Source organism: Hyperoodon ampullatus (assembly GCF_949752795.1).
Source record: "Hyperoodon ampullatus genome assembly, chromosome: 1".
In the NCBI taxonomy this organism is placed as follows: domain Eukaryota; kingdom Metazoa; phylum Chordata; class Mammalia; order Artiodactyla; family Ziphiidae; genus Hyperoodon; species Hyperoodon ampullatus.
The window spans coordinates 110,149,801-110,164,216 of NC_136914.1; the positions used below are offsets into that span (position 1 = coordinate 110,149,801).

Sequence of the window (14,416 nt, forward strand, 5' to 3'; positions counted from 1 at the left end):
AGGCTCCGGATGTGCAGGCTGAGCGGCCATGGCTCACGGGGCCAGCCGTTCCATGGCACGGGGGATCTTCCCGGACCGGGGCAAGAACCCATGTCCCCTGCGTCGGCAGGTGGACTCTCAACCACTGCACTACCATGGAAGCCACACACCTTTCTTATGATTGTTTTCCAAAGTTTTAAATTTTATTTATTTATTTATTTATTTATTTTTCATTGGATGACTTGAATAATATTTATTTTTTTATACAGCAGGTTCTTATTAGTCATTAATTTTATACATATCAGTGTAGACATGTTAATCCCAATCGCCCAATTCATCACACCACCACCCCCACCACCCTGCCGCTTTCCCTCCTTGGTGTCCATACATTTGTTCTCTGCATCTATGTCTCAATTTCTGCCCTGCAAACCAGTTCATCTGTACCATTTTTCTAGGTCCCACATATGTGCGTTAATATACGATATTTGTTTTTCTCTTTCTGACTTACTTCACTCTGTATGACAGTCTCTAGATCCATCCACGTCTCTACAAATGACCCAATTACGTTCCCTTTTATGGCTGAGTAATAATCCATTGTATATATGTACCACCTCTTCTTTATCCATTCGTCTGTCGATGGGCATTTAGGTTGCTTCCATGACTTGGCTATTGTAAATAGTGCTGCAATGAACATTGGGGTGCATGTGTTTTTTTGAATTATGGTTTTCTCTGGGTATACGCCCAGTAGTGGGATTGCTGGATCATATGGTAATTCTATTTTTAGTTTTTTAAGGAACCTCCATACTGTTCTCCATAGTGGCTGTATCAATTTACATTCCCACCAACAGTGCAAGAGGGTTCCCTTTTCACCACACCCTCTCCAGCATTTCTTGTTTGTAGATTTTCTGATGATGCCCATTCTGACTGGTGTGAGGTGATACCTCATTGTAGTGTTCATTTGCATTTCTCTAATAATTAGTGATGTTGAGCAGCTTTTCATTGCTTCCTGGCCATCTGTATGTCTTCTTTGGAGAAATGTCTATTTAGGTGTTCGCCAATTTCTGGATTGGGTTGTTTGTTTTTTTAATATTGAGCTGCATGAGCTGTTTATATATTTTGGAGATTAATCCTTTGTCCGTTGATTCGTTTGCAAATATTTTCTCTCATTCTGAGGGTTGTCTTTTCGTCTTCTTTATGGTTTCCTTTGCTGTGCAAAAGCTTTGAAGTTTCATTAGGTCCCATTTGTTTATTTTTGTTTTTATTTCCATTACTCTAGGAGGTGGATCAAAAAAGACCTTGCTGTGATTTATGTCAAAAAGTGTTCTTCCTATGTTTCCCTCTAAGAGTTTTATAGTGTCCGGTCTTGCATTTAGGTCTCTAATCCATTTTATTTTTGTGTATGGTGTTAGGGAGTGTTGTAATTTCATTCTTTTACATGTAGCTGTCCAGTTTTCCCAGCATCACTTATTGAAGAGACTGTCTTTTCTCCATTGTATATCCTTGCCTCCTTTTTCATAGATTAGTTGACCATAGGTGTGTGGCTTTACTTCTGGGCTTTCTATTTTGTTCCATTGATCTATGTTTCTGTTTTTGTGCCAGTACCATACTGTCTTGATTACTGTAGTTTTATAGTATAGTCTGAAGTCAGGGAGTCTGATTCCTCCAGCTCCTTGTTTTTCCCTCAAGACTGCTTTGGCTATTCTGGGTCTTTTGTGTCTCCATACAAATTTTAAGATTTTTTGTTCTAGTTCCGTAAAAAAGGCCATTGGTAATTTAATAGGGATTGCATTGAATCTGTAGATTGCTTTGGGTAGTATAGTCATTTTCACAATATTGATTCTTACAGTCCAAGAACATGGTATATCTCTCCAACTGTTGGTATCATCTTTAATTTCATTCATCAGTGTCTTATAGTTTTCTGCATACAGGTCTTTTGTCACCCTAGGTAGGTTTATTCCTAGGTATTTTATTCTTTATGTTGCAGTGGTAAATGGGAGTGTTTCCTTAATTTCTCTTTCACATTTTTCAACATTAGTGTATAGGAATGCAAGAGATTTCTGTGCGTTAATTTTGTACCTGGCAACTTTACCAAATTCATTGATGAGCTCTAGTAGTTTTCTGGTGGCACCTTTAGGATTCTCTATGTATAGTATCATGTCCTCTGAAAACAGTGACAGTTTAACTTCTTTTCCATTTTGTGCTCCTTTTATTTCTTTTTTCTTCTCTGATTGCTGTGGCTAGGACTTCCAAAACTATGTTGAATAATAGTGGTGGGAGTGGACATCCTTGTCTTTTTCCCGATCCTAGAGGAAATACTTTCAATTTTTCACCATTGAGAATGATGTTTGCTGTGGGTTTGTCATATATGGCCTTTATTATGTTGAGGTAGGTTCCCTCTATGCCCACTTTCTGGAGAGTTTTTATCATACATGGGTTTTGAATTTTGTCAAAAGGTTTTTCTGCATCTATTGAGATGATCATATGGTTTTTATTCTTCAATTGTTAATATGGTATATCACATTGATTGATTTGCATATATTAAGAATCCTTGCATCCTTGGGATAAATCCCACTTGGTCATGGTGTATGATCCTTTTAATGTGTTGTTGGACTCTGTTTGCTAATATTTTGTTGAGAATTTTTGCATCTATATTCATCACTGATATTGGTCTGTAATTTTCTTTTTTTGTAGTATCTTTGTCTGGTTTTGGTATCAGGGTGATGGTGGCCTCTTAGAATGAGTTTGGGAGTGTTCCTTCCTCTGCAATTTTTTGCAAGAGTTTGAGAAGGATGGGTGTTAGCTCTTCTCTAAATGTTTGATAGAATTCACCTGTGAAGCCATTTGGTCCTGGACTTTTGTTTGTTGGAAGATTTTTAATCACAGTTTCAATTTCATTGCTTGTGATGGGTCTGTTCATATTTTCTATTTCTTCCTGGTTCAGTCTTGGGAGGTTATACCTTTCTAAGAATTTGTCCATTTCTTCCAGGTTGTCCATTTTATTGGCATACAGTTGCTTCTAGTAGTCTCTTAGGATGCTTTGTATTTCTGTGGTGTCTGTTGTAACTTCTCCTTTTTCATTTCTAATTTTATTGATTTGAGTCCTCTCCCTCTTTTTCTTGATGAATCTGGTTAATGGTTTATCAATTTTGTTTATCTTCTCAAAGAACCAGCTTTTAGTTTTATTGATCTTTGCTATTGTTTTCTTAGCTTCTATTTCATTTATTTCTACTCTGATTTTTATGATTTCTTTCTTTCTGCTAACTTTGGGTTTTGTTTGTTCTTCTTTCTCTAGTTCCTTTAGGTGTAAGGTTAGATTCTTTGAGATTTTTCTTGTTTCTTGAGGTAGGCTTGTATAGCTATAAACTTTCCTCTTAGAACTGCTTTTGCTGCATCCCATAGATTTTGGATCGTTGTGTTTTGTCATTTGTCTCTAGGTAGTTTTTGATTTCCTCGTTCATTTCTTCAGTGATCTCTTGGTTATTTAGTAATGTATTGTTTAGCCTCCATGTGTTTGTGTTTTTTACGTTCTTTTCCCTGTAATTCATTTCTAATCTCATAGCGTTGTGGTCAGAAAAGATGCTTGATATGATTTCAATTTTCTTAAATTTACTGAGGCTTGGTTTGTGACCCAAGATGTGATCTATCCTGGAGAATGTTCTGTGTGCACTTGAGAAGAAAGTGTAATCGCCTGTTTTTGGTGGAATGTCCTATAAATATCAATTAAATGTATCTGGTGTATTGTGTCATTTAAAGCTTCTGTTTCCTTATTTATTTTCATTTTGGATGATCTGTCCATTGGTGTAAGTGAGGTGTTAACGTCGCCCACTATTATTGTGTTACTTTCGATTTCCCTTTTTATAGCTGTTAGCACTTGCCTTATGTATTGAGGTGCTCCTACGTTGGATGCATATATATTTATAATTGTTATATCTTCTTCTTGGATTGATCCCCTGATCATTATGTAGTGTCCTTCCTTGTCTCTTGTAACATTCTTTATTTTAAAGTCTATTTTATCTGATATGAGTATTGCTACTCCAGCTTTCATTTGATTTCCATTTGCATGGAGTATCTTTTTCAATCCCCTCACTTTCAGTCTGAATGTGTCCCTAGGTCTGAAGTGGGTCTCTTGTAGACAGCATATATATGGGTCTTGTTTTTGTATCCATTCAGCAAGTCTGTGTCTTTTGGTTGGAGCATTTAATCCATTCACGTTTAAGGTAATTATTGATATGTATGTTCCTATGACCATTTTCTTAATTGTTTTGGGTTTGTTTTTCTAGGTCCTTTTCTTCCCTTGTGTTTCCCACTTAGAGAAGTTCCTTTAGCATTTGTTGTAGAGCTGGTTTGGTGGTGCTGAATTCTGTTAGCTTTTGCTTGTCGGTAAAGCTTTTGATATCTACATTTAATCTGAATGAGGTCCTTGCCAGGTAGAGTAATCTTGGTTCTTCCCTTTCATCACTTTAAGTATATCATGCCACTCCCTTCTGGCTTGTAGAGTTTCTGCTGAGAAATCAGCTGTTAACCTTATGGGAGTTCCCTTGTATGTTATTTGTCATTTTTCCTTTGCTGCTTTTAATAATTTTTCTTTGTCTTTAATTTTTGCCAAATTGATTACTATGTGTCTTGGCACATTTCTCCTTGGGTTTATCCTGTATGGGACTCTCTGCACTTCCTGGAGTTGGGTGGCTTTTTCCTTTCCCATGTCAGGGAAGTTTTCAACTATAATCTCTTCAAATATTTTCTCTGGTCCTTTCTCTCTCTCTTCTCCTTCTGGGACCCCTATAATGTGAATGTTGTTGCATTTAATGTTGTCCCAGAGGTCTCTTAGGCTGTCTTCATTTCTTTTCATTCTGTTTTCTTTATTCTGTTCCGCAGCAGTGAATTCCACCATTCTGTCTTCCAGGTCACTTATCCGTTCTTCTGCCTTAGTTATTCTGCTATTGATTCCTTCTAGTGTAGTTTTCATTTCAGTTATTGTATTGTTCATCTCTGTTTGTTTGTTCTTTAATTCTTCTAGGTCTTTGTTAAACATTTCTTGCATGTTCTCGATCTTTGCCTCCATTCTTTTCCCAAGGTTCTGGATCATTTTCACTATTACTATTCTGAATTCGTTTTCTGGAAGGTTGCCTATCTCCACTTCATTTAGCTGTTTTTCTGGGGTTTTATCTTGTTCCTTCATCTGGTACATAGCCCTCTGCCTTTTCATCTTGTCTTTCTTTGAATGTGGTTTTTGTTCCACAAACTGCAGGACTGTAGTTCTTCTTGCTTCTGCTGTCTGACCTCTGGTGGATGAGGTTATGTAAGAGGCTTATACAAGTTTCCTGATGGGAGCGACTGGTGGTGTGTAGAGCTGACTGTTGCTCTGGTGGGCGGAGCTCAGTAAAACTTTAATCTGCTTGACTGCTGATGGGTGGTTGCGTTCCCTCCCTGTTGGTTGTTTGGTCTGAGGCAACCCAACACTGGAGCCTACCTGGGCTCTTTGGTGGGGCTAATGGCGGACTCTGGGAGGGCTCACGCCAAGGAGTACTTCCCACAACTTCCACTGCCAGTGTCCCTGTCCCCATGGTGAGCCACAGCCGCCCCCCCACCCCGCCTCCACAGGAGACCCTCCAACACTAGCAGGTAGGCCTGCTTCAGTCTCCCCTGGGGTCACTGCTCCTTCCCCTGGGTCCCAATGTGCACATCACTTTGTGTGTGCCCTCCAAGAGTGGAGTCTCTGTTTCCTCCAGTTCTGCTGAAGTCCTGCAATCAAATCCCAGTAGCCTTCAAAATCTGATTCTCTAGGAATTCCTCCTCCCATTGCTGGACCCCCAGGTTGGGAAGCCTGACGTGGGGCTCAGAACCTTCACTCCAGTGGGTGACCTTCTATGGTATAAGTGTTCTCCAGTCTGTGAGTCACCCACCCAGCAGTTATGGGACTTGATTTTCCTGTGATTGCACCCCTCCTACAGTCTCACTGTGGCTTCTCCTTTGTCCTTGGACGTGGGGTATTTTTTTGGTGAGTTCCAGTGTCCTCCTGTTGATGATTGTCCAGCAGCTAGTTGCGATCCTGGTGCTCTCGCAAGAGGGAGTGAGAGCATGTTCTTCTACTCTGCCATCTTGGTTCCAATCCCCCTAAAAATTATTTATTTTTAAATAAATTTATTTATTTTATTTTTGGCTGCATTGGCTCTTCATTGCTGCTCATGGGCTTTCCTCTAGCTGTGGTGAGCAGGGGCTACTCTTCGTTGCAGTGCACAGGCTTCTCATTGTGGTGGCTTCTCTTGTTGTGGAGCAAAGGCTCTAGGCATGCGGCTTCAGTAGTTGCAGAACATGGGCTCAGTAGTTGCAGAACATGGGCTCAGTAGTTGTGGCACGCAAGCTCTAGAGCACAGGCTCAGTAGTTGTGGCGCATGGGCTTAGTTGCTCTGTGGCATGTGGGATCTTCCCAGACCAGGGAGCAAACCCATGTCCCCTGCATTGGCAGGTGGATTTCAACCACTGTGCCACCAGGGAATCCCTCTCTTATGATTTTATTTTCCTCAACTGCTTGTTGATTTATCTTTACATTAGATGATCCTGGTTCATTTGTCTGTGGATGTTTGTTTGCCATAGCTTGCCTCTAGAGACTGTAGGGGAGGGGTAAAGAATGATGGTAGGTAGGTGTGCCAGTAGCTTATATTCAGGGTGTATTCACTGTCCCTTCTGAACATCAGTGGTCACTCTAGAACTGCCCTTCTCTTTGGCATCAATGTCCACAATAGTTTCTTTAGCTTTGGAGCAAATGTCATGGAGTCCCAGTGCTCTACATAAACAGCAGAAGGTAAACGGACTAAATGGTGCAGTTGTTCTGCTTGCTTTCATTATTTTCCCTCTAAAGCTTTCTCCCATTTCTGTATTAATTGAGGATGCCTAAATAAATGCAGCATTAACTCTGTAGCATCTTCTCAGTACATATGGGGCTGTAGTTTCATCTAATCAGTAATCTATAATTTTAGATGTCATAAAAGCTCTTATCTACAGCATTATGAATTTTGAAAATTTTGGTCTTTTATGGGATTTTAGATGGAAGAGGAGTTGTACATGTGTGCTTAGTTCACTCTTTTAATAAAATCACTATTCCCTTTTGCAAAAGTTCTTCCTGCTGCTTTGGGGGACCTATGCATCCTCTGTCACCCATTCAATACAGTTAACTTGGGTCTTCTAATAACATTACTCCTCTGGCCCTGGTGATTAATTGAGAGTGGATGCATGACATAAGCACAGACAATAATACTGGGAGGAAGAATGTCTCTTTCTTTTGGAGTTGCTAAACAGGAGCTGCCTCTTTCATGTCTACCACCAGCTGGAAGCCTGTCTGCAGTATAAGGGAACAAGGCCCTTCAGAAAAAAGAAATGAAAAAAGTCTAGGAGAGATGAGAGACTGAACCACGTGCATGCATACACACACCCACATGTATTTACATACACACTCAATAACATTGTTGAATACTTAGATCCAGTTGGCTTTAGTCCAGCTTTCATCCCCTGCATTTACCAATTAGTGATCTAATAATATCCCCCACCCCGACTTTTTAATTAATTATTTTGAGTGGAATTCCTTTCACTTGCACCAAAAATATAAAATGCACTTCTGGCTAACTCATTCACAACCTTTAGATTTCCTCTTAGATTTCACTTGTTACTGGAAACCACCCTATTTTGTAATTACTTATGTAATCACCTCTCTCCTCTCATTCAACAATAAACTCCTTGAGGACAAGAATCATTGCTCGTCACTGTGTACCCCGAGAACTTAGCATAGGCCTAGAGCACAATAGGAACTGGATAACATATGTGGAATACTGAATATATAATTGTTATAGCTGCATCATCTCATTTTAGTAGATGCCTGGCAGTAGATACCTGGTTAGAACCAAGACTTAGGGTATCTGCTATGAGTTTTTTTGACCATCATCATTGCTAATATCCAATAGCGTTCTTTGTGTGCAAGTATTCACTGTTTCTTCTAGTTTTCAGGTAACAAAAGCAAAGGACATAGCAGTTTCCAGGTTTCTGGGTGGGTTCTTAAGGCTAAAGAAAAAATATATTCCTTAAGGAGATTCTGGTTCCCTTACAGTTCTTAAGTCTCTGGATCTGTGGTCTAATTGCATTGTCAAAACAATAGATTTGGAGAGCTCCTGGCTTGGGTGCTTAAAAGGGAATCCTCATCTCTATAAAAATAAGTGTCACACAGTACTTCATCCACTAAGATGGCTAGAACTACAAGTATCTGCTGCCTTCATTTTCTGCTCCGTTCGGTCATTATTCTAGCTCATTCTAGTTGTTTACTGCCTTTTTCAATGTATATTGTGAACAACACTATTCTATGAAAACCACTGAATGAACTACAACACATTCTGCATATAGAACTATACCTATTAGATTTCTAGATTACGAAAAATCTCAGGTCAAGAATAATGACTTACCGAAAATATGCCTCTAAGGTGTAACATGAAATATGTTGAAAAAGGTGAGTAGAAATTGCTAGAAACAATTGTTAAATTAAAAAATACAAATTCAATTTTCTATAAACTAAAACCCAAGAAAAGTATGAATATGATTTATTTATGTTCTCTATTAGTAATCAGAATTAAAATTTAGCCATTATTCTTAGAGGCAATTTACATGTTTTCTTATAATCATCTATCCACAACTAAGAAAGAAGCTAAATTTCGTCAGTGTTATCTACCTTGAATGCTTGCCTGAGATTTAAATTTGGAACATTTATATGGCTGTTGTATGGCCGTTGTTTGGTTCCAGAGCCCTGAGGTCAGTATGAATAATTACATTAGTGGGGCAGGCCTCTGCTTCCTCAATGAAAGGTTGTTAATTTAAAAAACGGTATTTGCACCAAAGGTTATCAGACACTTCTAAAATGCCATAAAATATTGTAGTGTAACACTTGCTTTGGTTAATCCTTCAAAATTCTATGAACGGTCTAATTCTTTAAGACCCAATATCCCTTCCTTAAGGACTTTTTTTTTTATAGCTCTGGTCAGCTTGGGGAAAATACAAAAGACAATAGAAAATAAATGAACCAATCCTTGTCTGCTTTCTCCATTTTATCTTTCCATAAGCATAAATGTCACCTAAATATAACCTTACAATGGAGAAGAAAGGCACAATTGTGTAATTAACAAAGGGAAAAGGGAGTTCTTTATGAAACTTTTTTCTTGATGATTCTAAATGTCTGCATATGCTGCTATTGAAGCCACTACCATTTCCCCTAAGTTTTGCTGAATAGATGAAATAGGATTGTATTCCTAACAGATAATTACTGCAATGCTGTCACACTGTATGATGTAATTCTGACATGGAAACGTTGTCAGTGAAACTTTGTCAAGTGACACCTAATTTAAGCTACAGTATGAGGAGACTGCAAAGAAGAAACTTTAAGGAAAGTCAAAAGCAAAAAGGGTTCCTTGTTTTCCTTCAGCTCATTTAAAAGGCCAGCATTAGAACAAGTACCCAAGTGGAGACCGACACACAGCGACTGAGGTGTTTAATGAAGTAAGCAATTTATAAACTGCAGAATAACAATACTAGGGAAGACAGAACATTTGGCACATTCCATCTGGTTCTTAATATCAGGGAAATTATAAAGATAATGTAAATATCCCCTTATTCACTTTATTTATTTTTTAATAAATTTATTTTATTTTTTATTTATTTATTTTTGGGTGTGTTGGGTCTTTGTTGCTGCACACGGGCTTTCTCTCATTGCGGCGAGCGGGGGCTACTCTTCATTGCGGTGTGCGGGCTTCTCATTGTGGTGGCTTCTCTTGTTGTGGAGCATAGGCTCTAGGCACGTGGATTTCAGTAGTTGTGGCCCACTGCTTCAGTAGTTGTGGCTTGCGGGCTCTAGAGTGCAGGCTCAGTAGTTGTGGCGCATGGGCTTAGCTGCTCCGCAGCATGAGGGATCTTCCCGGATCAGGGCTTGAACCTGTGTCCCCTGCACTGGCAGGCAGATTCTTAACCACTGCGCCACCACGGAAGTCCCATCCCTTATTCACTTTATGTCTGACCATGGCCATTCCCATCTCCTATATTTCTAGGCAATACAGCCTCCTCAAGCTGTTGAGAATCTAAGGAGCACTTCTGATGGCATCTTTAGCCTCCTTAAGATGTTCTCTTACCCAGGATTCATTTCTAGTAAATACATATATGTGATTATATGTAAGGCTGTTCAAAAGTATCTTTAAGTAGACCATTTCTTGTAGAACTGCTATTATATGCACTGTCACTGAATCACTTATGTTGTATTAAGAGGGGTCACTATGTCCTGCATTATACTATATGCTGTGTAGAAAAATAGCACATGATCCTTGCCTTCAAGGAAATTACAGTTGGATTATGTTAACTATATCAATCCACAGGAAACAATTAGAAAACCATAAAACATGGTACAGATTTACATGCTCACTGGTGTGCTAAGAGTAGCCAGTATTCAGCAGAAAGAGATCTATTGGAATAAAATAATAGACCATGATTAAAGAGTTTATCTAAGCCCTTCCTTTGAGATGTGATACAATTAAGGAAGGTCTGCTTTATTGAGGAAGTGGGATTTGAATTAGGCCTTAAACAATGAGTACACTGAAAATAAATGTGAAATTAGAAGAGATTTAACAGAATTAATTTATCTCACTTTTCCTGATTTTATTTGTATGAAGACGTACATACTCTATCCAACTGAGCTTTGTCAAATAATCCATAAGTACATAAAGTATACACGATTAACAATGCTTTTAATGCCAAAAGACAGCTTACTTTCTTAATCCAAAGCTCACTCTATGTAATTATTCTTTTTGCAAACTACTAGTTGGTTATATTAACACTTGAGTAATCTTGACAAGAAGTTGCTTTAAGCTGTTAAAGATCCAGATGCTGATCAGCATGCATTAAGTGATTCAGCTTAATTGGTTCCATCTAGATAAACTACTTACCTCAGTTCCTATCACAATTTCTTCCCTGGCAGAAAAGAACAGAAACTCATATAGCTTGTAGTGTTGAAATAAGCTGAAATACAAAATAAATGTGGAAAGCTGATAAATTTATTTCAGGAAAAAAGAGCAAATATGTAAGAATATTTATTACACGAAAGATGTTTGAATTGACCAAGCTAAAGATATTAAACACTAATATGAAGTTAGCCACCTCCTTTACTCCAAAATAAGTTGCCCAGAAATGATAAGAAATTAAAGGTTTATTTTTTTTGAGACACTGACAATATAACACAGTACCTAAATTAATATCAGTAAACTAATCTGTGATGAGTGGATAGGTTTGGGGTAGATTTCATCTTGACTTTTCCTGGCTCACAACCAAATATTGCACTGCCTCTAAATAACACCAAACTTCACATTCTTTTTCATGTTTTGCTCCAAACTGGAGTCAATTTCCTCTCATATGAATAGCACTGAATTCTATAGGCTACTTCCATATAAATTACTTCTCACGTTCTCAAACTGTTTCAAGATTAAAGTAATTTCTGATAACACCTGAAGAATGATGCAACATTAACTGAAATACTTTTTAGATGAATGATTTTCTTGAAGAATATTCCATTACACATCAAAGAGAAGAATTAATTTGAGAAAGATAATTTCTTTAGTTCCTACCCGAAAGATTAAATGGTCAGTGTATAAAAACTATAAAGAGCTAAAAGAGCTTAAAAATATATAGTTCAAGTAAGATTAAAGATCTCAGCAATGTGTTACTGAGAGTTAAAAATTTACTGAAGGGTTGACTTCTAATATCCTGTTCGTGATAATATTTGAATTTTTCTAATTCTCTTCCTGCTGGTTGGGAAAATTAATAGACTCATAATACAGCAAAATGCCAAAGAACAAAAAATTGTCTTAGCGGTTTCTCTTTCACTCTGGTGCCTTTTGCTATTTAAGAAAATTGATTTTAATATAACTGAGAAATTAACATTTGCAAAATGCAGCTACAGAGCATGTATAATAATGGCTTCTCCTGAATGCTGTAATGGATCAAAGTTTCAATTCATTTGAAATCAACGAAGAAATCCTCAGGCAGCTGGGTCTCTCTGAGTTATATTACCAGTTGATCTCACTACTAACACAATCCATTAAAAAGTGATGGGTGTACAGACTCAGTCATGGTTTGCTTTGTTTTGTTTTGTTTTTGACTACATTCAAATTAGTCATCAACATACAGAAAACTAGCTTAGCTTTTGACATTACTTTGATTTGTTGGCTAGACAATACAAAAAGATTAGTGAAGTTTGATGATTCAGTGAAGCAAAATAAATTCAAATTCTCCTTCCCTTACATTGGTTACCTAGAGAAAGCTTCAAGGTTAAAACTATTACATTATCAATAACTGACTCTGAGTAGAAAAATTAAAGACTAGAATATTTTGGAAATAGCTTGGCTTCTTCTCAGTTAACTAGTCTAAAACTTTCCTTTCCCCATCTTGTGTCACACAACGAAGTCAATTCATAAATCTTCCTTCCTGCAATTTCATAATCTTTCCATGTTATTCTCCTTATTGCATACAGTTATTAGATTATCCCATACCAAAAAAGAAATTCACTTCTTACAATGAAAATAAAATGCATGACTTGGATGCAGTGGCCAAAGATACAGGGTTGGGCAAGGCCAGGACTACAGTGAGACATACAAGGGGAGGGGGGCCACCAAAGGGAGGCACTTACTCAGGGGCAGGTCAAGTCATACCACCATTGCCTTGCTCTGGTCCCCACCAACAGCTGAGGTTCTCTCACATTACCAGGGAGATATTAAATGGCCTCACATGGGAACAAAGTGACACTTCTGTTATGGGAATGTATTTTTTTCCTCTTCCTTTGGACTCCCAGCTGAGTCAAGCCCCTAAACTATTTTTGTTAAACATCTTGTCTTGGTCCTAAATCAAAGGGAGACTACTCAGAATGAAAATAGTCAAGACATCTGGTTCCACGCCAGGAAGTACAGTTGTGTGAAGAGGTGTTTTTTAGTTTTTTTGCGGTATGCAGGCCTCTCACTGTTGTGGCCTCTCCTGTTGCGGAGCACAGGCTCCGGACGCGCAGGCTCAGCGGCCATGGCTCACGGGCCCAGCCGCTCCGCGGCATGTGGGATCTTCCCGGACCGGGGCACGAACCCGTGTCCCCTGCATCGGCAGGCGGACTCTCAACCACTGCGCCACCAGGGAAGCCCCGGAAGAGGTGTTTTATAAGTGTTTCCTTTCTTTTTTTCTTTTTAAATTAATTTATTTATTTTTGCTGTGTTGGGTCTTCATTTCTGTGCGAGGGCTTTCTCTAGTTGTGGCAAGCGGGGGCCACTCTTCATCGCGGTGCGCAGGCCTCTCACTATCGCGGCCTCTCTTGTTGCGGAGCACAGGCTCCAGACGCGCAGGCTCAGTAGTTGTGGCTCATGGGCCTAGTTGCTCTGCGGCATGTGGAATCCTCCCAGACCAGGGCTCGAACCCGTGTCCCCTGCATTAGCAGGCAGATTCTCAACCACTGCGCCACCAGGGAAGCCCTATAAGTGTTTTCTTATATTGAGTATATGCCTGTGCACTTTACCTTCACCTGATTTCCAGGGAATACATAGAATATACAATGACATAATGTCCTTGAACCAGATACATGTCTAAATGACGTCCTATATTAAAAAGTTATGTATATGTTGCATAAGTAGATTACTCAGTAGCAATGCTGGGGAGGAATTACTCCTAGAAATGCTGGGGAGGAATTTTGGTATTCGTTTTTTCAATTCACAGACACATCATGGAATATACAGTGTAGACTCTATTAAGAGCATCAAATGAAATTTCAATTTTTTAAGCTTTATTTATTTATTTAAAAAATTTTTGGCCACGCAGCATTTGGGATCTTAGTTCCCTGACCAGGGATCTAACCCATGCCCCCTGCATTGGAAGCATGGAGTCTTAACCACTGGACTGCCAGGGAAGTCCCCGAAATTTCAATTTTATTGTCAGTTAAGTTTCACGTGCTATAGGTCATGTTCCAAAACGCGCACTCCCAAAACTGACTAGGGCTTTCACTGGTTGATTAAACTTAATTATCAGGTTAAACTGAAAAATGGTTATACTTTTTTTTGATAATTGAGCTAGCTTCATATTTAGAAAACTTCTTTGCGGTCATTAAAATGAAAAGTATTATATGATTTAATTGACATTAAACTTGCATTTGTGGACACATGAGACATTCTGAACAGGTGTTGCGGAAAAGCACATTTGTCTTTACACAACTTAAGAATCAATTCCAGATATCCTACTTACCAACTGATATTTTAATTTCTGTGACAGAGACACTTAAAACATGTAATTTCTTTGAAATCACAATATAAAGATTAAACAGCATAAAAGCTAGTTCTGATTTACTTTATTTGACTAAACTTTCAAATATTACTTTTTTTTTTTTTTGGAGAAG

The 14,416-nt window shown here is 38.5% G+C and overlaps 1 protein-coding gene across 1 annotated transcript in view; it reads right to left on the reverse strand.

Moving 5' to 3' along the window:
• The window catches only part of CABCOCO1 (ciliary associated calcium binding coiled-coil 1), a gene marked incomplete at its 5' end in the record, with an annotated part of 108,785 nt that overhangs the window by 77,298 nt on the left and 17,071 nt on the right, over positions 1-14,416 (reverse strand). The window contains one exon of the mRNA XM_079714825.1: positions 10,944-11,016. Within this exon, the coding sequence (XP_079570951.1) occupies positions 10,944-11,016 (73 nt within the window). The remainder of the gene's footprint in view (positions 1-10,943; positions 11,017-14,416) is intronic.